Source organism: Poecile atricapillus, chromosome 20 (assembly GCF_030490865.1).
Source record: "Poecile atricapillus isolate bPoeAtr1 chromosome 20, bPoeAtr1.hap1, whole genome shotgun sequence".
NCBI lineage: Eukaryota > Metazoa > Chordata > Aves > Passeriformes > Paridae > Poecile > Poecile atricapillus.
In genome coordinates this window covers 1,808,581-1,831,737 of record NC_081268.1, presented here as the reverse complement: position 1 = coordinate 1,831,737, position 23,157 = coordinate 1,808,581, and the positions used below count along the sequence as shown (strand labels likewise).

The 23,157-nt window shown below is 47.3% G+C and overlaps 1 protein-coding gene across 1 annotated transcript; it reads left to right on the top strand.

The window, feature by feature from the left end:
- The first annotated feature begins 1,093 nt into the window (after positions 1-1,093).
- On the top strand, positions 1,094-21,635 carry LHX2 (LIM homeobox 2). Its single transcript, XM_058853703.1, has 5 exons — positions 1,094-1,501; positions 4,247-4,449; positions 5,086-5,468; positions 13,980-14,185; positions 20,859-21,635. The coding sequence occupies exons 1-5, from the start codon at positions 1,274-1,276 to the stop codon at positions 21,144-21,146; spliced, it is 1,308 nt and encodes a 435-aa protein (XP_058709686.1). The 5' UTR covers positions 1,094-1,273; the 3' UTR covers positions 21,147-21,635.
- The last annotated feature ends 1,522 nt before the right edge of the window (positions 21,636-23,157 follow it).

Here is a 23,157-nt window from a genome sequence, read left to right as displayed (position 1 = left end):
CTCGCCATGGCCCGACACGTCGCGGACGGTCACGGGCGACAAACGGCGAGCTCCGCGCGGGGCCGGGCCGCTCCCGAGGCCGCGGAGCGAACAGGACGCGACAGCGCTCGCGGTGCCCGGGCGGCGGGGACAGCGAGGGACAGCGAGAGACAGAGAGGGACAGAGAGGGACAGCGAGGGAATAGCGAGGGACAGAAAGGGACAGAGAGGGACAGCGGCCCGGCACAGCGAGGGGACAACGAAGGACAGCGGCTGGGTATAGTGCAGGGACAACGAGTGACAGCGGCCGGGTATAGTGCAGGGACAGCGAGGGACAGCGGCCGGGCACAGAGAGGGCACAGCGAGGGGACAGCGAGGGGACAGCGGCCGGGCACAGCGAGGGACAGCGAGGGACAGCGGCCGGCCCCGAGCACATGCCGGCGGCCCGGGCGCGGCGCAGCCAATGGCGGCGGGGCAGGACATGATGTCAGAGGGGCTGTAGAAAAGGCGCGGAGCCCCGCGCGGTCCCCGCGCTGCAGAAGCGCCGCTCGCAGCTCCGCGGCGGCTCCGGCTCCGGCTGCGCTCCCGCCCCGGGCCCCGCGGGCCGCGCCGCTTTAAGGACAGAGGGGGGCCGCGAGTGCCCGTCCCATCTGGTGCCCGTCCAACTCTTCCTCCTTCCCCTTGGCTTTTTCTTTTCCCAATGAGCTCCAGCGGGCTGGGGGAGGAGCGGGGGAAGGAGCAAACTTTGCCCCTGAGCTGCCGCCGCTGCCAGCCCTCTGGACTGTGAGTGCGTACGGTGGGCATCCGCCCCAGCAGCCCTGCAGCACCAGCCTGCTCTCCGCCTGCTGCAGCCTCCCTCTCCCTTGCTTTCCTCCTCTAAATTTCGCACAGTACGATGTAAGGGGCTTGTCGTAATTTTTTTTCTAATTCTTATTTATTTCTCACCGAAGATGGTTTAATTTTTTTTTATATTTCTACTATTTATTAATCCCTCCCAACCGTAAGCGTGCCCAGCCTTCTGCCAGCTGGGCCAGAGCATAAAGCCTGGGACTGCACCTGGGGCAATGAGCCCTGCACTGAAGAAGCCTCCTAGAGAGATGTGCCGGGGCCGCGCAACAGACTAGATCCAAGCCCCGAAGCTCACACCACCAGTTATCCCCTCTCCCGCATCCCCTCCGCCCGCCTTTTCTGCACCCCGTCCCTTGAAACCTCGGATCACTGCCTGCGCCGCGCTCCGAAGAGCTCTGCCGGGGGAAAAACCCGGTGCCCAAGGAGAGACGGGGCGGCCGTGCTAGATGCATGGGGGAGGGCTCCGGTTAATGCAAGTTCTGGGCTCCTGCAGGGACCCCGACAACTGTCAACAGCAACAGCAACGCGGGCCCTCCTCCTCTGCTTCCTCAGCGATGCTTTTCCACAGTCTTTCCGGCTCGGAGATGCACGGGGTCATCGACGAGATGGATCGGAGAACCAAAAGCGAAGCACCGGCCATCAGCTCGGCTATAGACAGGGGAGAGACGGAAACGGTAGGAGCCGAAGGAATGGGAGAGTCATGCACCCCCCTAAACATACCAAACCCCTCACAGATACAGCTTTTCCCCTGAAATAACAGATCGGGGGGAAACGTATGCGAAATACTAAATCAGAAGAAAATTAAGCATAAAGGCACCCCAAAAGATTAAATGAAACGGTGGGGAAAGGCATGAAACTGTTAATTATTAATAATATGCATAGAAATAGTAACGCTTGGGTGAAATGAACGGTACTGCTCTTGTGAGAAAACAGATAGACCAGCCTTTTGGTAGCGTCCAAGAACTCCTTCCCTTCCCCCAGCCTGTCCGGCCTTCCAAAGTTTTTAGGAAGAGGCAAAGTGTGGGTTTATACCGATAACATTTTGGCACAGTGATTTTTTTTGTCTGCAGAATGGAAGCACAAACACCAAAGAATCCAATTCTGTGTTATTTTTCAGGTAGGATGCCTTCCTGGAGATAGTCTTTATAGCATTTATTTAAGAAGAAAAAAAACAAACACGAGTGTCTTTAAGTTACGGGATTTAAAAAATAATTAAAATATGTAGGTTTGTAAACATGGCAAGCAGAACTAGAAGATATGCCTCAGGGAGACGGATGGATACGAATTTTTATAACTTTACCACATTTTGTCTTGTCTGCTGATGCGTAGTCCTTGTATATTAATACACTTAGATAATAAAAAGATGCATCCGTCTAACTAGAATTAAGCTGGCAAAGTGGAAGAAATTTCCCAAGTGTCTTAAGTGATTGAACAATTTCTGTATACTTTTTTTTTTTGTTACGAAATTACAATTCTGAAGTGAAATTATCTCATACGTTGGTTAAATGCTGTCATGTAAACTGATACAGGCATATGCAAGGAAGATCCGTTCTCAGGTTTTCAAACTTCATCAGTACGTGTTCTTTCTTATAATGTTATGTGAAATTTGCTTAAAGGTGACAGTGAGTCTATTTAATCTTGAAACACCGGCTGGAAAACGGCCTTTGTACTATAAGGGTGGGATGCGATTTCTAATCTAAATGGTTTTGGCTTTCTTTTAAAAAGTGAATATTTCTCCGCTACAGTTAAACAACATCCAATTACCTTTTCTGGAATAAATATAGTGGCGTGATAGTTTTATATAACTATATATTTTCTATATGGATACACGTGTGTATATAACAAATAGTGGGTTGGAATACTGGACCCTTGAATACCATTTCTAGATCTCAGAATATTTTTGTTACTGGAAAAGCAAAGCAGAAAAAAAATCGTTATTTTATTTAAAGTGGATTTACAAGAAACTGCTTCTGTTATAAAACGATCCCTACTCGGAGTTCAGTTAATGCCTTAAAGAAACAAGCTACCGGTGGGTTCCTGTGACTAACACCAGTGGAGTGCCAGGGTTTTGTTTGTGTGGAGTTCTCCTAGTGGGAATGATGCGGTGCAAACGGGAGTGCTCACAGAGATGGGAATTTGTGATCCCCGCAAGCACAGAATGAAAGCAATGGGTTTGGCATGTGCTGGAAAATCAGCCTCGGTTCCTTTCGATTTCCTCCGATTAGCTGTCTTTGCTTTTGCTTTGCGCGAGGATTTAAGGCTCTAGAGGAGGTAAAAGCAAACAAACAACTTCTCCCCCGCCCCGAACCAAAACAAACTGCGTGTTGGGCACAGCTGTAAGGAAATGTTTCGGGTTCCCGTGCACAAGAACAGATCCGCCGTGGGCTTTTGTACAAAGCGGGTAAGAGTAAGTTGGGACCGAAGTGGAAAGCAGCATATTGCAAGGTCTGCCCCAGACGCTGCTCCACCGAGCCTCCTCTCCCGAATGCTGTTTTAAGGTGTCTGCTGAAATAAATAAGCATGCTTAAACGGTTCCGATATTTCTCCCTCTTTCTTGTTCGGTAGAAGTTGACAGGATATGTATGAATTCGGGGTTTTTCGAAGGTTTCGATTGGATTGCGATTTGACACTAAACTATTAAATTATATAGGGCTTATATTTAGTTTTATTGCTTCCAAGTTTATCCCAGCATAATCTAACGTGCTCTGTTGGTTTTTACCCACTCTCATTCCTACACATTTCCCACTATTTCGTTTTCCCGATAAAACATTCTGCACCTCGGATTTAGTTTAGTAACGCTCATCTCCTCCGCAGCTTTATTTACTGATCCCTTTAGCGCTTTGGGTCACAGCAGATCGCGATCCGTGTTGTTTGGAACCAGCTTGCAGAGAGCTGTGTCTGCAGCACTGTGGCTATTGGGGGTTTGATCGTAATTCATTCGGAATTTTATAGCTGGGAAAATCCACACAGAGACACGCTCCACATATATGCACTCACAGAGCATTAACTATGCAGACATTCTCAGTACATCCATAGTAATAAATTTTCAAATGAACTATCTGCGATTTGCCCTACTCTGTTATTATTGCGCGTGTTTATTGAACAGCATCTTTTCTTGGTTCGAGACTGGAAAATCCACCAGAAAAAAAAAGTTCTGGGTCTGGCCTGGAAGCCTCCTCCAAAAACCAGGGTGTTTATCTGTTTGTCTCGCCCGCTTCCCCGCCTCCTCCTGGGAAGGTGGGATGCGCCGGGACCCTGGGGACCGGGCGCGGGGGCCGGTCCGGGTGGCGGCTCGGAGCGCCCGCTCCTCTGCCAGGAAAGCAGCAGCCCGGCCCCGGCCGGGCAGGGGGAGGGGGGAGCCCAGCCGTGCTCAAGAGTTTCTCCCTCGCTAACGGTCTGTAATTGTTTTCCCCCAGCAGACCATGCCTTCCATCAGCAGTGACAGGGCTGCCCTGTGCGCCGGCTGCGGGGGTAAAATCTCCGACCGTTATTACCTCCTGGCTGTGGACAAGCAGTGGCACATGCGCTGCCTGAAGTGCTGTGAATGTAAACTCAACCTGGAGTCCGAGCTCACCTGCTTCAGCAAGGACGGCAGCATCTACTGCAAGGAGGACTATTACAGGTACAGCCTGCCCTCGGCCGCCAGCCGGGGACGGGGACACTGCCCGCATCTCCCCCCGCTGAGCAGAGACTCCCCCGTCCTGACGAGGCTGCGGAGGGGATCCGTGGGCTCGCGTGGGGCAGGCTGTGAGCTCCTAAAACCTCCCCCTGGGGAGGGACGCTCGTGGTGAGGATGAGTTCCGCGTTGCCGGGAGGGAGGCACGGCCTGGGCACAGCCTCCCCCCAGCCTGCTTTGGCCACTGGGGCCTTCACCAGGCGTGCCCTGCCCGGCCTCCTGCGCTGGCTGCGGGGCCGGGGCCGGCAGCGGGGCCGCTCCTCGCCCGCCGCCGGTGCCTCCTGCGGCCCGGGGGTGCGGGCACATTCGTGGCCCGGGGGTCGGTGCCTTTTTCTGGTGGGGTCTGGCGGGGCGGGAGCTGCGCTGCGAGCTGGGAAACGGGACAGAATCTCCCCGCGCTCCCGTCCCGGGATGCCCGCCCGGCTGGGCTCCGCAAACGTCCCGGCTTTGTGCCGCTGCCCCGGCCGAGCTGGTCGGCCCCGGGACTCGCAGCCCTTTGCCGCCCTCCGGGCAGAACCCATGAAGGACGGGGTGGGGGGGAGTGCACCTCTCACCGTCTCCTCTGGCCTTTCTGTTTTGCAGGAGGTTTTCGGTGCAGAGATGTGCGAGATGTCACCTGGGGATTTCTGCCTCCGAGATGGTCATGAGGGCCAGGGATTTGGTATATCACTTAAATTGCTTCACTTGCACCACTTGCAACAAGATGCTGACCACTGGCGATCACTTTGGCATGAAGGACAATCTGGTGTACTGCCGCCTCCATTTCGAGACTCTCATCCAGGGGGAGTACCAGGTGCATTTCAATCACTCGGATGTAGCCGCTGGGAAGGGCCCGGCTTTGGGAGCGGGCTCTGCCAACACTTTGGGACTGCCTTATTACAATGGCGTGGGGACTGTCCAGAAGGGGAGACCCAGGAAAAGAAAAAGCCCGGGGCCTGGAGCAGATCTGGCAGCCTACAATGCAGGTAAGAGACCCCAGCCTTCCCCTAGAACAGTTCAAATGGCTTGTTTCTGTTCACTTCCAAAGGGGGATTTCCGTTTATTTTAGCTTAAACTGTTAATAATAGTTTAGCTGCAGCATAATTATTGAGATCAAGTGCTGTCAAACTGCAATTACAGAAGCTAATATGTTAGCATTTTTCACTTCAGCTGGAAATAAAATGTTTTGAAGCAAGGTCATCTGGTTAAGGGGGGGAAGAAGGGGGAGTGCAGCCTGAAATAAAATCTGGAAACCAGAGATTTTAAGTTAGCACTTCAGAGACCGGTGGATTTTCTTTAGTAGCTACACTCTAAAGCTGCTGATGGGTGAATTGTTCAGCCCTGTCTTGAGCTCTCGCACCCCAAAGTTTTGGAAGGAAAGAGAGAAAGGCAGAGGCCGTTTCCCGAGGCCCTGGAGTGGGAGGCGGCCGGGGGCGCAGGGCTGGGTGTGCCCGGGCAGGGGCCGCGGGCAGCAGGTGTCTGCGGGCAGCGCAGAGCCCGCTCACACGGGGGCAAGTTCCGCTGGAGTTTTGTTCATGAGACGTGACTCGGAGAAGAGTCGGGAAACTCTCAGCATCCCCTTTGCAGCCCATGGCTGCCCCGCGGCACAGCCCCTGCCGCTGAACCGAGCCCAGCAGCAGGAGGAACGGCAGCGACCCTGGCAGCAGCCGGGGCTCTCTGTATCTAGCAGCAAACTTTCCGACGTGTTTCCTCGTTTAACCTCCCCACCGCCGCAGCACTGTAATTTTACAGGCAAAGGAATTCGAGCAATCTCCTGCCCCCCCCCTTCCCCCCATCCCCGCTCCCCTCTTCCCCCCGCTCCACTTGTCCGTGTAGCTGCCATCAGAACGGCTGCCATCCCGGGGGCTTCCTGCGCTGGAACGGGAAAAAAATGCTTGGACAAAACAAAATTCTTAGATGTTGGTTTTATTTGAGGATTTGGAGGCAGAGGGGGGCTTCCCCCCAGTCCGGCGTTTCCCGAGCCGGGCTCTCGGGCGGTCCAGCCAGACCCAGGGCACCGAACTCGTTTGTCTGGGTCCTTCTGTGCCTCGGTGCCCTCTGCGCTTCTCCGCTCGTCCCAGCCTGTTTTCTCTTTTAACCTACCTGGTTCGGACGCGTCCCGTAGGGCGCAAATTTGCCTTTAACATGTTCTTCTCTCCCGGAGAGAGCGTTCGGTAAAGGCCAAGTTTGCTGCGGTTTGTTCCGAGCCGCATCTCTGCGTGCCCCGACAGCCGCGGGCTGCGCCGGGCGGCTGCCGCTCCTCCTGCGCCGGGAGGAGGAGGAGGAGGAACGGGGGGAGGAAGGCCCGGGGGGGACACCGAGAAGTGCAGGGGTGGCGAGGGGCTCGGGCTTCGGGCCGGGGTAGGCAGCCCGGGAACGGGAGGCTGCGGGTGTTTTGCGCCTAAAGAGAGTAATAGCGACGAAATGGGGTGGTTTGCACTGAAACAATAGCGATGAAATGGGGTGGATTGCACTGAAAATGGCAGGGAGAAAAGGCGCATCTCTAACCGGCAAACGCACCTCGGGAACAAAATTGCCAGCTATTATTGGTTGAACTAATTGCTGAATAATTTGGAAGTAGTGTAAAAAGCAGTAGTAGTCCCAGTGGTGAAGGTGGATGTAGTGTTCTCTCGAGTAACAGTTCAGCTTTAAAACAGTCATCAAATATGCATCTTTCCCGTTAAAAAAGTCTCCTTTTTTGGGGGATTAGCTTTTAATTGTCCTTCCGCTGTCTCCCTGTGCAGGGCAGATGTTCAGATTCAAAGGACCTGTAAACAGAATCAGCGGCATCTGTCCTGGATGGGAGCACAGCCTGAGAAAGTCTCACTGCTCCCTGACTTCCTAAAGAAAGCGCCTTTAACTGCATTTTGAAAAATTCGTTTACAAAATAATTACCGTCCGATTTTTTTTTGGTCTTTTAATCGTTGTTTAGAGCGTGAAACTGAAACTTTAGCTATCTTCTTTGAGTAACCTTTGGCTTCTTTGCTTAAGCTATTTATCTACTTAACTGTTTACTAGACCTATAATCGACTAATTTATGCGGTAATAAGTGCCATTGATCTTGGAAATCAGACTGGGTTGCTCGTTGATGTAAAATTCCACAAACGAGTAAATTATTGCAAAGCCTTCGATTTTGTGCCTTTTAAAAAGAAACCATTTAAAAAAAGTTATAGTTTCTTTTGTTACTTTTAGTAGAACTTGTCATTTCCTTCTCAGAAATGCACAAGAAATGCATAATGTTGTCCTCTGAGGGGATCTGTTCCTGGTGATTTGTGTAGAATACTTTGTGTAAATAAATCTACACCCGGAGGTGGTGGGGAAAGGGGGACCCATAAACTTGGCAGAGTCGAGACTGAAATAATTTTGTAAATTGCAGCAAATATTCATCTGCAACACGAATTAGACTGACCTTTTTTTTTTTTTTTCCTACTTAAACGAGGCTCCGTTTGCAGGGGGATGATGGGTTTAGATGTGGATAGAGCCTGACAAGTGGAAAATAGCTTAGAAGGATGCTGAAACTTCAAAAAGATTTCTTTTTCTTTCTTTTCTTTCTTTTTTTTTTCTTTTTAAAGTGTGTTCCTGTGATCATAATTTCCTCCTTCACTTGTTGGAATGGAGTTTGATGGGTTTTTTAGGTCAGTAAATCAATGGCTGAAAGCTTGCTGAACACAGAAGCACCTGTAAAGAATTTTGAATACTCCCTTTGTGAATTAGACCCCAAACCTCCCACAGTCTGCTATGTTTTATTCATTTGTATCTAGTCTGGCTTTAAGACACTAAAATATCTGGAAAATGACAGATGTATTGCGCAAACTTGGGGCACGACGAGCTGATAAAATACCCATAATCTGTGCAAACAGCCAAGATATTAAGAAACGCTTCCTTCCTTTGCTAGCAGGAAGATGCCTCGTGCTTCGCTGCGAGGGTGACGGAATATCCAGGCTGGATAGACATCCTCGGCCGATGGGGACTGGGGCTGGGGGCGGCTTTTTGCCGGGGGAGGGGAGGGAAGGCTGCCAAGGCGCCGACCCAGCTCCCGGCAGGCTCGGGGCAGCGCCGGGGACGCCTGGAGCTGACCCTCTCAAGTGGCTGTGTCAAAAGTGGTTTGAGTTTTTTCCTGACAAAAATGCGAAAAGTCTGGAAAGTTTTGAAGAGCGAATCTCTCTTTCCTCCTCGTTTCCCTTGGGACTAAAAGCTCACAAGATTCCCTGTGACTGTGACAGAGCGAGCAGACGGCAATCGCAGTTTAACATCGGATGTCTTGCAGAGATTTCCTAGGAAAAATTAGGGTTTACCCCTTTCCCCCCGTCGTCTTGCTTCTACCCCTTCTCCCCCTCCTCCCGGGCCGTGGTCACCTCTCGGGTCCCCGGGCGCATCTGGCCCCTCCCAGGGGGCTGGGGCTGGGGTCGGGGCCGGGGCAGGAGCAGGGGCTGGGGCTGGGGTCGGGGCTGGGGCAGGGCGCCGGCATCGCTCCCGTCCCGCAGGGCGAGCGGGGCCCCGGCAGCGCCCCCCGTTCCCCGGGAACCCCCCCCCGTTCCCCGGGAACCCCCCCCGCTCCCCGGCAGAGCCCCCCGCTCCCCAGGCGCCTGCGGGCCGGGTCCGTGGGGCAGGGCGGGCAGCGGAGCCCCTTCCCCCGGCGGGGCGGGCAGCGAGGAGCCCGGCCCGGCCGGGGCTGCCCGGGTTAATCGCGGCGCTCAGGGACTGACCGCGCACTCGCACCGGCCATTCAGCGCCATTCAATTGGCTTAATTGAGGGGAAAAACCCTGGCGGCGGTTCCTCCCGCGGGGCCCGGGCCCCGCCGCCCCTCTGCGGCCCCTTTGTTCTCCCGCCCCGCAGCCCCGGCCGGGCCGTGCTTCCCCCGGGGGCCACCGCGGCCGGGGGGGCCGGGCCTCAGGCAGCCCCGGGGGGCACCGGGACGCGCAGCCCCTTTGTCCCAGGCGGCCGGGAAAGGCCGGAGGAAGAGGGCTTCTAATCCTGCTCTCCTCCGTCCTGGCCTTCTGATGCTCGGGCCCGGGCTCCTTAAGACAGACTGCCTTTATCTCCTCAGAAACACCTCTTGAAATGTCAAGGTTGAGGCAGCGCTGCCGTGTCTGTTGCTCCATGGCTTGGCTCCTTTTAGTGCCGCCAGGCACCTCGGAAGCAGCCAGGGGTCCCTTGACTGCTCCCGGTGCCACAGCTTCACCCCTTGTAATTCCTGTGGTGAGAAGTTCAGGAATCTGCCTTCTCTAAGCGTCTTCTCCTTCCTCCAAATAGAAAGACTATGGCTGTTCCTGTCCCGAGTACCACTCAGAGGGCTCTGTCTCACTTCTGTCCCCTTTGAGGATATGGGTGCCACAAAGTCCTCTACACGCTCCGACCAGACTCCAAATGCGGCTGCACCCCTGCCCGGTCTAGTTAATCACAAGTTCCCTCTCCAGGCAGCAGGAGGTTAAAACACCCCCTTGACTCCGATTACAGGAGGAAAGGGGTGTAAGTTCCTGAGCCACTATCGAGAGATAATGCACACACAACGTGTCTCTTGTTTCATCACTCCTTCAGAATCAGGATTAGTTTTCTTTCTTTTGGCATAATCTAACATGTCAAACACAAGCTACTAAGAGCAAAATTTCCCCCAAAGGAAATTTCTCTTTCTCATCTTCATGTGCCATATACTTAGCAACCTACTAACAACTAAGCACACACTTTGCCCCGAATCCCAAGCCATGGGGGCTCTGGTGATCTGAGGGTGAAGCAATGTTCCCAAGTTCTCCTCTAACAGACTTTGTTACAAAAGCACCGGCTCAGCCTGCTTTACGCTCTTGTTGCTGGGTTTAGGGGGGGTGTTATGCATTAATCTGCAAAGGGTATTTTGGCTACCAATATCAAAACATTTTCCTCTTAATCTGTAGGGATGAAGTGATGCTGCTCATGGACATCACCATCCTGTGACCGAGTAGCCCACATTGGGCTGAGGGTGTGTGTGCTCCCACTGCTGCACCATGGAGGCTGTGGGGTCTGGGGAAAGGCATGGGGCCTTAGAAATGTTTTAGGGTCAAAAAAGACACTTGGCGCTGCTTCAGAATTTGTTTTATCAAAAAATAGAAGTGAAACACTCATTAATTTAAGGCTCCTCTATTCGACTGGAATTCTACCAATAGTATTTCTGAAATCCCAGCAGGAGCCTGAGATACTGCAATGGAATGGAAATGTTACATATGGATAGTTCAGCAATTCCTTTGGGAGATACACAGGACACCACAAAAGAACAGGGAAGACAGTGCCTGAAAAACAGAGGGTTGCGTGAGGAGCATGTACAGTGTTAGTTTTACACCCTGATGCCTTTTGCAGAAACTCCTCAGCTCTTAAAATCTCCACTTACACCCTTGGCCTGTTCTGAGTGTCTGCGCCTGCAACACCCATGGACACTGCAGATTCTGTGAGAGATGCAGATAATATTAGACTGAATAAAACAGCCTGTTGAGGATGGTGCCAGGCACCACAACCAAATACAAGAGGGGAATTGGCACCAGCTAGGGCTATTTATGTCATATTGGGTGATGCCTGGGAGTAGCCAAACCACTTGCACCCGACAGCGAACGGCACACGCCCTCATGCACTTTCAAAATCTGTTCTGCAACTTCCAGCATAGACAAGGACATTTTGCCACTCTCAAATGGTACATGTTTACTGTCATTTTAGTATTATTTTTACTTAGTAGATAATGAGGTAAAATTATAAGAAATTCCAAGAGTGAGTTGTTCCTTTTCCTATCAGGGCTTGATGAAAAGCTGACACTCTCATTCCCTTCTGGGAGGGTTTAGAATCCTCGGACTCTGGATGTATCTCATTCTCGATGGGACATGTTAAAACCCAGCTCTGCAGCCCTAGACTTTGTTTTGTTGCATATTAACAGGAACCAGACTTCAGTCCTGCAGACAGATATTCTGATGCATTTCCTCCTATGTCTGTCTTGTTATTTCTTGGAGGGTTCAAAAGCCTCTAAGATGATGCACAAAGGTCTTTTCCATTACTAATATCGAAAGTTCTTTGGGTACGTTTTAAAAACAAGTATGGTTTGGTTTTACATATCCATAACAGAATTTTCTTTGAGCAATATTATATTATTTATCCCAGTGCTCTTTATCTCAGGAATTGTGGCTATGAGGGAGACTGGAGCACATGCGATGACTCCAGATGGGCAACCAGGTCTCAGATCTTAAACCCAAAAAGATTTGGCTACACCCCAAACAGATCCATTACTACTCCATTGTTACTCTCTCTATTCAACTACCTTACACCTTTTAAATTCAGGTGCTTGCAGTTTTCCATGCTGCAGGAAAACAAGCAGAAATGCTTCTTATGGCCAAAATTTGGCACAAGATCCGGAGGTCTGGAAAGGATTTATACAAATATATGCACATGCACGCACACACGCACACAGACACATTTCTGTATACAGTACCATTTTTTAGCTGCTTTTTAAATTACAGGAGTACAGAAACACACAGAAAAGTTTGAGGCTTTGGACACTTTGGGCATATTTGTTAAACAAACATGCGTTTTGGGCTTAGAGCTGAATTTTTGCAGGCCTTGCTCTGTATTGTGCCACAGCTTTTTAGCAGGTTTTGAAAAGCTGAAGGTTGCAAAGCAGCTACTGTAGCTGCTGCAAACCTGCTTAGGGAACCTGTATGCATCTTAACTTAGGAATCCCAGCATCTTATGTGTGTTTTTTAAGTCTGTTTTTAATACATGCCTGTCAGAATGTGTGTGTTTTCACTAGGGCTGAGACCCATTGATGGACAGCATGAATTCAGGTAACAGTATAAAGATAGGTGCATGTTCTCACTTATAATTAAACAGCAATAGCGGACAATGAAAACAAGCCTGTTCATGTGTTTAAGAAACTTACCAACAATTCACATTTTAAAAGAATTTTTTTGGTCAATTTTCGCATGCCGTGTAGAACAGATATAGTGATTTTTCATTACTTTTAGCATAAAACTTTTAGGAAATTAAGAGGAACTTCTAGATATTTGGACTGGAAAAGCTAATTAACAAGTTTGTCAGAGCTAATATTCAGTTATATTCCTAATTTTTACTGGATATAAGCTCAGCCTTTAGTGTTATTTTAAGAGGGTTTCTATGGTTTAATGTATGCACAAATAAATGAAAAACTACTTTTGGTCTACAAGATTATTTTGCTTGGCATTCAACATTTAATACTAATTGATCATTTTTACAGTGTTTCTTTCTCACAGACCTTCTTCCTGAGCTTGATTCCTGCAAGTGTATCAACCAGTGTCATTCCTTGATTTCAAAAGGATATGGCAGAAGTGATCATTCAAACTAGTATTTGCAAATGGTTTTTTTTAAATGGAAATATAAACATATAAATAATTAAAAAGGTTTTTCATTTGGCGTGCCAGTGAATATGTTGTATTAACAGCTTTATTTCTTTAGCTAGTCAGATTATAGTCATAATTTGCTGTCTGGTAGCCACAAACTTTATTTCTTTTATAGTGTTTCATTTAATGGTCTCCCTTGCACTCTACAAGGTTTAGTTTGATTGAGGAAATAATTATGATTTTAACTAGTCTGTTCCATTGAGATTTAAGTGGGGTGTATTGTGCAGCTCTCTTTGTGTGTTATAATGCAGTTTATGGTGATACCAAGTACAGTAAAACGCTTTACGGAGTTGAGGACAGCTACTGTCCTCCCACAGAAAGTGGAAGAAAAGTTCTGTGGAGGTGGAGCAGAGGAAAAAGGAAACAGAGCTGACATTTTAAAGGCCACAGAGGGGGAGGCCAGGGTCCTTGCAGGCTGGTTGTTGTAAGGGAATGGCTGGAAGGTGCAGAAATATGATCCAGCTGTGCCCAGGTGGGCAAGAGGCCAATGGCCCCTGGGCTGTGCTCGGCCCAGTGCTGGCACTGCTGGGGCAGCTCTGGGCCACTCGTGGCAGCAGAGACACTGAGGGGCTGGAGTGTGTCCAGGGAAGGAGTGGGGCTGGGGAAGGGGCTGGAGCAGCTGAGGGAGCTGGGAAAGGGGCTCAGCCTGGAGAAAAGGAGGCTCAGGGGGGCCCTTCTGGCTCTGCACAACTCCCTGCCAGGAGGGGACAGCCGGGGGGGTTGGGCTCTGCTGCCAGGGAACAGGAACAGGACAAGGGGAAACAACCTCAGGCTGGGCCAGGGGAGGCTCAGGTTGGATATTAGGAAACTTCCCCAAAAGCAGAGGTGAAGCCCCTATTCTTGGAGGGACTTCAGAGCCATGTGGATGTGGCACTTGGGGACACGGGTTAGTGGTGGCCTTGGCATCACTGTTAACGGCAGGACACAATGACCTCAGAGGGCTTTTCCAAACTAAACTGCTCTACAAATCCATGAAATACAGCAAAGACAGGTAGGGCTTGTGCCAGTACACACTGTGGTGTGTTATTTTAATTGCTGCACTCAGGAAAATTGCAAACAATATTGGTTGTAGAGCAAGAGATTTACAGGCCTCTTCCTCTTATTGCCTTAAGCTTTAAGTTGCAATGAAAACGATGGTGACCACCTGGACAGAGACCAGCAATACCCCAGCAATCAAAAAACAAAGCGCATGAGGACGTCCTTCAAACACCACCAGCTGCGGACAATGAAGTCATACTTTGCTATTAACCACAATCCTGATGCCAAGGACTTGAAACAGCTAGCTCAGAAAACCGGCCTCACCAAAAGAGTTCTTCAGGTAAGAGCCATCTTTTGCCTTGAAAAGTAATCAAAATACCAATTTTATATTTAAAAAGCCATGGATTTGCTGTTTTTCAAGATATTCTTAACTATTTATACCTTCTCTGAGACTAAGTTAATTCCCAAAAAGTATGAGAAGAGCTATTTCTTTTCAGTTTCTCTAAAGCAGATTGCTTGGGTTCTAAATTTTATGAGAGTTGTGAAGGTTTGGGGCCCTGCTTGTTTTCCTGGACTTCTTTAATTCTGATGTGTGTTTTAGCTTCCAGGCTGCTGTAAAAAAAAAGTGACTTATTTTAGTTAGTGTGATCACTGTAAATAGAGAGCTTTTAGTTTAGAAATTCAGAAAACACATCAATGTTTACCTTTGTAAGAAATTAATCAACAGTTTGAACTCATTTTATCAGGACGAGGAGGAGGACTTTTCGTTCATAACTGAAGTGGATGTAAATGAAATTTTTCAAAAACTTTCACTCATAGTTTAGTAACTTAGAATGAAATGAAATTGCATTTTAGAAGTATTTTTTTCTTGCTCATGGGAACACACTCCATTTGAGCTATAATGGGAAGAAAAGGGAACAGTAGTCATTGGTTCAGCTGCATTTTAATTTATAGTTTTGATTCAAGAAGTCAATTTTAATGAGCACTTACCCAAATGCCTATACCTAGAGATAAACTTGGGCATATAGGAGCCATGGCATTCCAGGATTTGTTGCTGAAAGTTTTAAATGGGTCTTAATTGTAGAAAAAGGATTTGTGACCTTCCTAGAGACAGGTAGGGCTGCGAGCCCCATCGTGGACAGCTCACAAGTCACAGGCAAGTGGAGGGCAGGAGACAGCTACTGAGGAGAACTGAACTCACTGGAGGGATCCTGGAGCTTACAGAGCTAACACCTACCAGAAGAAGGAAAAAAAAGTTTTGTAGGCTTCCCAGTAAAATGACAAACCGTACGTAATGATTTCTTGGCTATGTTCTCATAGCTGGTTTGTTTTTCTGAGGCTGATTTGCTGTGGAGGAACAGATTCCTCTGACAGAGAGTGAACATCCCAGCACCTGATGTGATGTCTCACAGCAACTGGCCTTAAACCACACACATGGCTGAAATAATCTACTGCATTGGTCTATCCTTAGATTGACCCTTCTCCTCTCTTTTACCCTCAGAATTTAGACACTTTGGTAATACCAGGTCTGCCATTTACACCTGAATTACCCGAGAAACTGCACACCAGTGTCCAGGAAGTGTGTGTCTCTCAATCATCTTTCTGTTCTCTCTTGTCACTCCACACCAACTTTGACTTCCATCTCTCTTTTCACTGAATGGGTCTTCCCTTGCATCTTTTTCCAAGTTCCATTGTCTCTGTTTCTCCGTATTCAGAACATATTCCAGAATTGGACTCCACCCCATTACTCATCTGTTCCTCTTTCAGTTTCTTCATTGCTTCGTCATTTTGTCTTAAACATGTCAGTTTGCAGTTTTAATATGCTTTCTGGTTCTTCTTTTGTTTGTTGCAGAACTTTACAATTCCACCAAAGTTTTGTTATCGTTTTGGTATTTGGTGTTTCACTTCTTTTAATTTCAGAGTTAAAAGCTCTTTTATGTCCACGCTCCTTTAGCTGCAGTAGTGGAAGACAGTAGTTGGTGATGAGGATTGTTCCCTGAGGATGATGCTGTTGGAGGCAATTCCAGATACTTTGTCTGATATCACTTGAGTTTTCCCGCCTCTTATGAGCACTCTCTAGTCATGGATGTTTTGTTTGAAAATTAATTTGGGCCATGAAAACACAAACTTGTATTTCGTATATTTTAGAACCTTTCTGCCCAGTTGGTTTATCTCTACCTGTGAGTGACAATTAAGTTCACATATATGAGTTTTAGGGTTGCTCTTTGCTGGGAAAACTCATCATGATGTTGGTTACTGGGACAGTATCACTTTTTAATTCCTTGGAGCCAGAAAGTCTGGTGTTCCATGTGTGTCACACAAAGTGATTCACTGACACTGTGGGTGGAAACAGGCATCACCTGCAGAGGTGTTTGCACTCGCAGGTGTATGTGCACACTTGCCAGGAGCCAGAACTCTGCCACACTCCCTAAGAGGTGTTTGTGAGCTGTGGGCTTTTCTGTGTATTCACATTTCCATTCAGCTGGTGGAGGATCCAGGCTCTGTGGGCACATTTCATAGAATTAATTTTAAGGGGAAATGCAGGGCAGCAGATCAGGGATCAGGAGAAAGGTGTATTTCCTAAACACACAGAGTAGAGCTCCTGGTGATTTAGGGAACAGCTGTAGTGCCTTTGCTGTAGAGACAGCCCTACATGACATGTAATGAGGGGACTTGGTAGATGAGCAGAGGATTTGAGGATTTTCTAAATGCTCTATGATACTGGAGTTGGAAGCCCTGACTGATGTCTTTGATTTATATACAATTTGTCAGCAGCTGCATGTGTGCAGTGGTGGGATGGCCTGGAAATGTAGCACTCTGCTTCTCAGAATGCATTTCCTTCAACACCTTTGTAATGCACACTGTTCTCCTGAAGCAGCCACATTAGAACTTATACACATAGCAAACTTATTTATATTTTATATTTTTAACACATATTTTTATTTTGTTTCCTTCCAATTTAAGTTTACATTTGCAATTTAATTCATATATCTCTTGTACTACAGCTGGGGAACACAAACCCTTTATTGTAAGCTATCATTTGTAATTAATGGCCCCAGCTAATTGTGGGCTAACTAACCTAATGGGCATAAATGCTGCTCTTTGGGGAACTGATCTTTCTTTCTGTGAGTTTAGAAAAGGAGGTGAAAGTAGATACCCCTGAGGAAGTGTGGTGTGTTAGCTATAGGTGTGTACCTCTTCTCTTCCCAGGGGTCTGGAATAAGATTATCCACAGCTTAAGCACTTTAGGAACATAAAGCATCATTTTTCAGTGTGTGTCCTGGACATCACTTATTTTTTCTTGAATCAGTCTCCAGTAAAATTGCTACCAAAACCCTACAGAGATCACTGTATGCACTTGGACTTTGCTGATCCAGTTTCCAGTAGTCAACAGGCCTACAATATTTCCATCCCACAGGGGGACCTGTGCTGCCCTTTGGTGAAGGTTTGCTTTAGGCTGCAGGCTCTTCCTGAGCCCCCATTCATTAAACATCTCTTTGTACAGTTACTAATTACAGCAGAGTCATCACAATTTGTGTGCAATGAGTGAACACAGTCTGCTTTGTGGTGTTACATTGCCTAGATTTTGTTTCTTCACCTACTGGTTAGTGAAATTCAGAGAACCTACATGTCTCCAGGTAGCTGTGTGAATCAGCAAAATTTGGTTTAAATTTTTGTTTTTAGCAGAAGCTGTTCACACAGCTAATATGTAACAGATGCAGCAATGGAGGTGTTACAAACCAGGAAATAAAGTTATCTAAGGTGATGATCCCATTAATTTCAGTATCCAAATCCCTCACAACTCTTAATGTGTTTATTTTCAATACCCCCCCTATCATATGGAGATGTTATTTTATTCCTATTTGACTTGGTGGAGACAAAGAATTTGCTCCACAGATCACTGAAGAGGGAGTGCAATATTTTCACGTCAGTAAATATTATTCAGCCTAACTGCTGAGTGCCCAGCTCCACGCATGCAGCCCCGCTCACCGGAGTGTGGGAGCAGCAGTGCTGGGTCTCGCAGCTGCTTCTTATTTTTTGCCGGGAGTTTTGGTCTGCATTTTCCCCTTTGATTTGAAATAGCTCAGCCTTGTACTGATACAGTTGGACAGAAACCCACTAAATACTTCCCAGTGATTTTGTTTATTGCTCAGTCCTGAAGGAATTGTGTAATTGATGTGAGCAAAGTCCTTCTGGAAGGATTCTTTCAGTTCTGTGTGTCTGGGTGGTTATTTCTGCCATGTCCTTCCAGGTGCACGGCCTGAGCTGCCCAGGGGAGCGGCAGGGCAGCCCCAGCTCCAGCCCTGCACGCCACTGTCCCTGCTGGGATAATGGGAACAGCCCCAGGGAACAGCCCCGGGGACAGGGAACAGCCCCAGGGAACAGCCCCAGGGAGCAGCCCCAGGGACAGGGAACAGCCCCGGGAACAGCCCCGGGAACAGGGAACAGCCCCGGGAACAGCCCTGGGAACAGGGAACAGCCCCAGGGACAGGGAACAGCCCTGGGGACAGGGAACAGCCCCAGGGACAGGGAACAGCCCCAGGGACAGGGAACAGCCCTGGGGACAGGGAACAGCCCCAGGGACAAGGAACAGCCCCGGGGACAGGGAACAGCCCCAGAGAACAGCCGCAGGGACAGGGAACAGCGCTACTCCTCTCTCACCACTTTCTAACACAAACACCTTGCTGAGGATGTATCTAAAGTACATGCCAGAATGTCACTACGGTGGAAAGAATGTTATCCCTTCTATCATAAGACAATCTGTTTTCAGAATGCAAATAATTAGATGTATTTTCAGTAATAATATAAATATTTATTATTATACAATTTTAAAGGGCCTTGTAACCATTAACTGATTAACCTTGACAATATTCCAATGAGGAAGGAAGGAAAGCAGTCATATAATCTCTATTTTCAGATAATACTTGCAGGATTATATGATATTTTCAATGTCTAACATGAATTACCACTAATAAAGAGACAATGAACCGTGTTACATGTGCAGCTCCTGAAAGCAGTGTGGGTAGTCATTGGTAAGGGCAGCTGTGCTCAGGTTTTCATATTAGTGGAAGATGAAGGGAAATCCATAAACACCAGGAATCTTGCTCACTTTACATATTACATGTTTCCAAAAAGTACCATGGAGCCTCTTGCCCTGGTAAGGTTAGGAGCAGTTGGACATTTAGAAACAGTGTCATGTTTCTCATATTTGGGACAACTGAATATAAAAGTATAGATATTTAATGCACATAAATGTGAAATTATGCAGAAGTAGGTGTATCTACAGCTGGCCAACTGGTTTGTCTGTTCTGTTTTAATTATGCCATGACTACATGAACACACATAGCGACAGCAGCCAGCTCCAAACTCCATTTCATGGCTGTTATCCTTCATACAGCTGCCAAAAGATATTTTAAAGAAACCAACCACTAAATTATTTTATGGAACAAATAGAAATGATCTCTACCTGAAAGATAAAAAATCCCATAAAAGTTCCAATTGCTGTTTTTGCTGTTCCTGAGCAGTTGGCGCTTGAGCCTTTGTGGTTTAAATGAGCAGAACAAAGTGATTGGCTTCACTCCCAGCCCCTGCACACAAGGGGCTCTGAGCAGTCCCACCAGAGGACACCGCTTGGGAACATGTCAGCAAAAACATCACTTTGGGGTTTGCCCCTCTTTGACCACATTGCTGGTCTGTAGTGGGGTCACTGCTGTACTGGGCTCTTATAAAGTCATGGGAATATTTTTACCTGTGCTGGTTTAAGAGAACTTTTGTATATGAAACCGATAAATAGCCTTTAAATTAAGTATTTTAACAAAATGCATGCCAGTATAAGCTGGTTTAAAATTCAGAGCTTTCAGAAGGAAGGACCTGTAGGGATGTGATTTATGCATGGCCCTGGAATTTGTGCTTGCGGATTATTTCCTTGTGGCATTCCCTGGAGAGAGTGAGAGACAGGGTGTGCACATTAAAGACCTTTGGCTGGGGCAGAAAGCTTTCCAGGGAAGGAAGAGTGTTCAAGAGGGGGAATGTGCAGCTGGAGAATCCCTAGATGGGAAGAAGGGTGGAGAGGGGTGAAGCAGCCGAGTCAGGTCCATCAGCTGGGACTGCAGTGGGAGCACCCCCAGCTCTGCCCGCGTTCCTGCTGTCTCCCTCCCTCCCTCCCCATCCCACACAGGGCCAGGCAGCTCCAGGGCCAAGAGCAGAACCTCTACATGGGCTGCTGTGTCCTCAGGAGTCCCACACACTCACCTTCCCTGTCCTTCACTCGGAAAAGCAAAGAATGCAAGAAGTAGAAACCTTGGGAAAAAATTCTGTGTGGATGCTATTCCTACTGAAATCACAGTTTCTGATGTAAAGTAGGTCTTTAATACCTTTCCAACCCCTTTCCCCAGTGTTATTCCAGTACTGAAAACATTTGATAAAGAAAACCAGGAATAGATGAAGCAAGCTGAAGCATTTGAGAAAGAATAAGAGAAGAGCAAGAAAGAGGGGCAGTCCCTTCCAAAGAGGGGAGCGCTGCAGGCACTGGCATGTGAGGGAGCCCCAGGGGGAGCAGGAGCCCGTGGGAGGGCAGGGTGCCCTGGGCTGTGCCAGGGGAGCTTTGCTGGGAGAAGGATGTGAAGTCCATGGGAGGAAGCTCCTGATTTTGTGCTCGTCAGGTGCGTGGTGTTTGCCACACCCAGACCAATGCTGCTGGGATCGAGGGCTGTTGAGGATTCTGCATGCTGCCAAATTTCCAAGCATCATTTCACATCCCCTGTGCAGCCAGACTGCCAGCCTCCATCCCTGGTCCGCTCCTGGCCCGGGCAGGCTGTTTGCAGGGATCGAAGGAGAGGGAAGAAGGAATATTTTGCAGGCAGAGGCTGCTTCTCATGGCTAGGACTATTTTCTAATGTTACCAGTAAAAACATCTTTCCCAATTCTAGCATTGATGAATTTGTGAATATGCTTTTGCATTTTTAAACACTGCAGGTCTTTAAATGCTACCCTGTTATATTAAACTATTTCAGGTTTGGTTTCAAAATGCTCGAGCCAAATTCAGACGGAACCTCTTACGTCAAGAAAACACAGGGGTGGATAAGACTTCAGACTCAACACTCCAAGCAGGGACCCCTTCAGGTCCTGCCTCAGAAATATCCAATGCCTCCATGAGTCCATCCAGCACTCCCACTACTTTAACAGACTTGACTAATCCCACTATGCCAACTGTGACGTCGGTCTTGACATCAGTGCCCGGAAGTCTTGAGGTTCATGAATCTCGAAGTCCTTCACAGACAACTCTTACAAATCTTTTCTGATGACTCTTTCTTAATAATTTCTTTAAAAAAGAAATTATTCTTAGCTGAAATTCCAAGTGTATTTTAATAGAGGCTTTGAGCAATTGACTAACCACAATTAGGATCTCTCCTAAAAAACAGAAGGAAATGTAGTGTTCTGGTATTACGGAGTATGGACTGAAGAATAACTTGGAAGATCTATTGCAACACAACATTTGTGTAACTGTACAGTTTTGTGGACTGAGCAAGGGAAACAGCAATTAATTTAAGTTGGCTAAAGCTTCTGTATTTTCAAAGACTGCCATGTGCCTTATATACTGTTTTATCTACATTCTTTGGATTCCATGTCCACTTCTCTCTTTTTCTCTCTGTATATTTATGACCAGGGCAAAAATGTTAAAGAGTTTGTTACTTTGAATAGTCCTAAGCCTTTCATTGGTTGCTTTGTTGTTTTAGAATTTTAAGGTCGAAGTCTGTTCGAATACCAGAATTTGTAAAATCTAACCAGTAATAAAACCACTTATGGAAACTACTTGGTAATGGCTGCAGTTACATTTAACATTAGTGTCACAATCAAGGTAGGCTGACTGGATCTAAAAGGGTTAGAAAAATGCACTTCCAACACAGTGTCTGCCTAGGAAAAACCCTAAATATGATGTACACATTCCTCTGGTTCCCAAAGCATATATGGGTGAGAAATCCAGCTTGTACAACAGTCTAGGTATCTTCATTGTAGAGAAATAATGTTAGTTGCAGGTAGAAGTTATCAGATAATGTTAAAACTCAAATAAAAGAACTACATTTCATTTTGCTGCGTGAAGGAAACCTGACTTTGGTCAGAATCTTGCTTTTGTGAAAGGTGTGGCTTGTCCCATGTCCTGGAGGAGGCCAGTGGGGCTCCCACAGTTGGGTGGCCACAGCTGGTCCATCACAGAGGTGGACACTGCAAAAGGTTTGCCCTAGGAAAAAGGCAGAAGTATTTCAGGTTATTTTACAACACTGATGGGCAAAGTTAAGGCAAAATTATGTTTTATAAACTTAAAGTCTTACTTTTTTTGTAATGCTTTGAAGGAATAAAAAGCCAAGGAAGAATATATTATTGACACTAAAAGTGGTTATTCCTTTAATGATTATGGACCTTTCAATACAATGGAATTCCTTCTCCCCAAAAATCTCTGCAGAATATAACTCATATTTTGAGGTCTTTTCCTATTGTTTTTAAAGTTGCTTTTCTGTAATAAAAGAAATACCTCAGCAAAGTTTAAATATGTATAAGAACAAGTCTACACTATGCTGTTTGCCCAGTAGGTTTAGAGTTTGGAGTGCTACATAAGATGCAGATGGTTGCTCCTTTTCAAACATGTTCCAATCAGTTCTTTCAGTCAGATGTTGGGTTGTACTGGCCAGCTCTATAAAATTAATCCCTCATTCCAATTGGATCAGAATTACTAAAAGATTATTCCAAATAAACAGCAAGATAGATGCCAAGATTTGTGTTCTCTGCCCTTCTCAGGGCATTGAAGATGATTCTGTAGGTTGGACTCTTTCCTAACAGTGTTTTGGTTTTAAAAGTGCTGCATTTATTCAGCTTTCTGAGCTGCAAATTCACTATTCTTGTGCAAGCCAAATTCCTATCGAGATCAGGGAGAGATTTCAGAGCATGAGGACTATGGGATAGAAAAGCTGACATAATTAGGTCATTTATTAACCATTTTTACACTTCAGCTTAAAAAAAACCCTCAGGTGAGCTATGGGTAAAGCAAGACAGTCCTCTAAGATGGGAACTAGGTGAGATCTGTGAGAGGGGTTGGGGTCTGGTCACCAAACCCAGGGGTGGCAGGGTCCATTGAGTTTATGCACAGTGATGAGACATTAAAAAAGATCATTTGCGTTGAATTTATAAATGTTACAGGTTTATCCAGGACATTTTTCCTCGTAATCCAAATGTCTGATAAGGATGTTGTGCTGGTTGGTGGACTGTAACAGATACATATCTGCCTTTCAAAGCTGTTTTGACACTGAGATTCTGCTG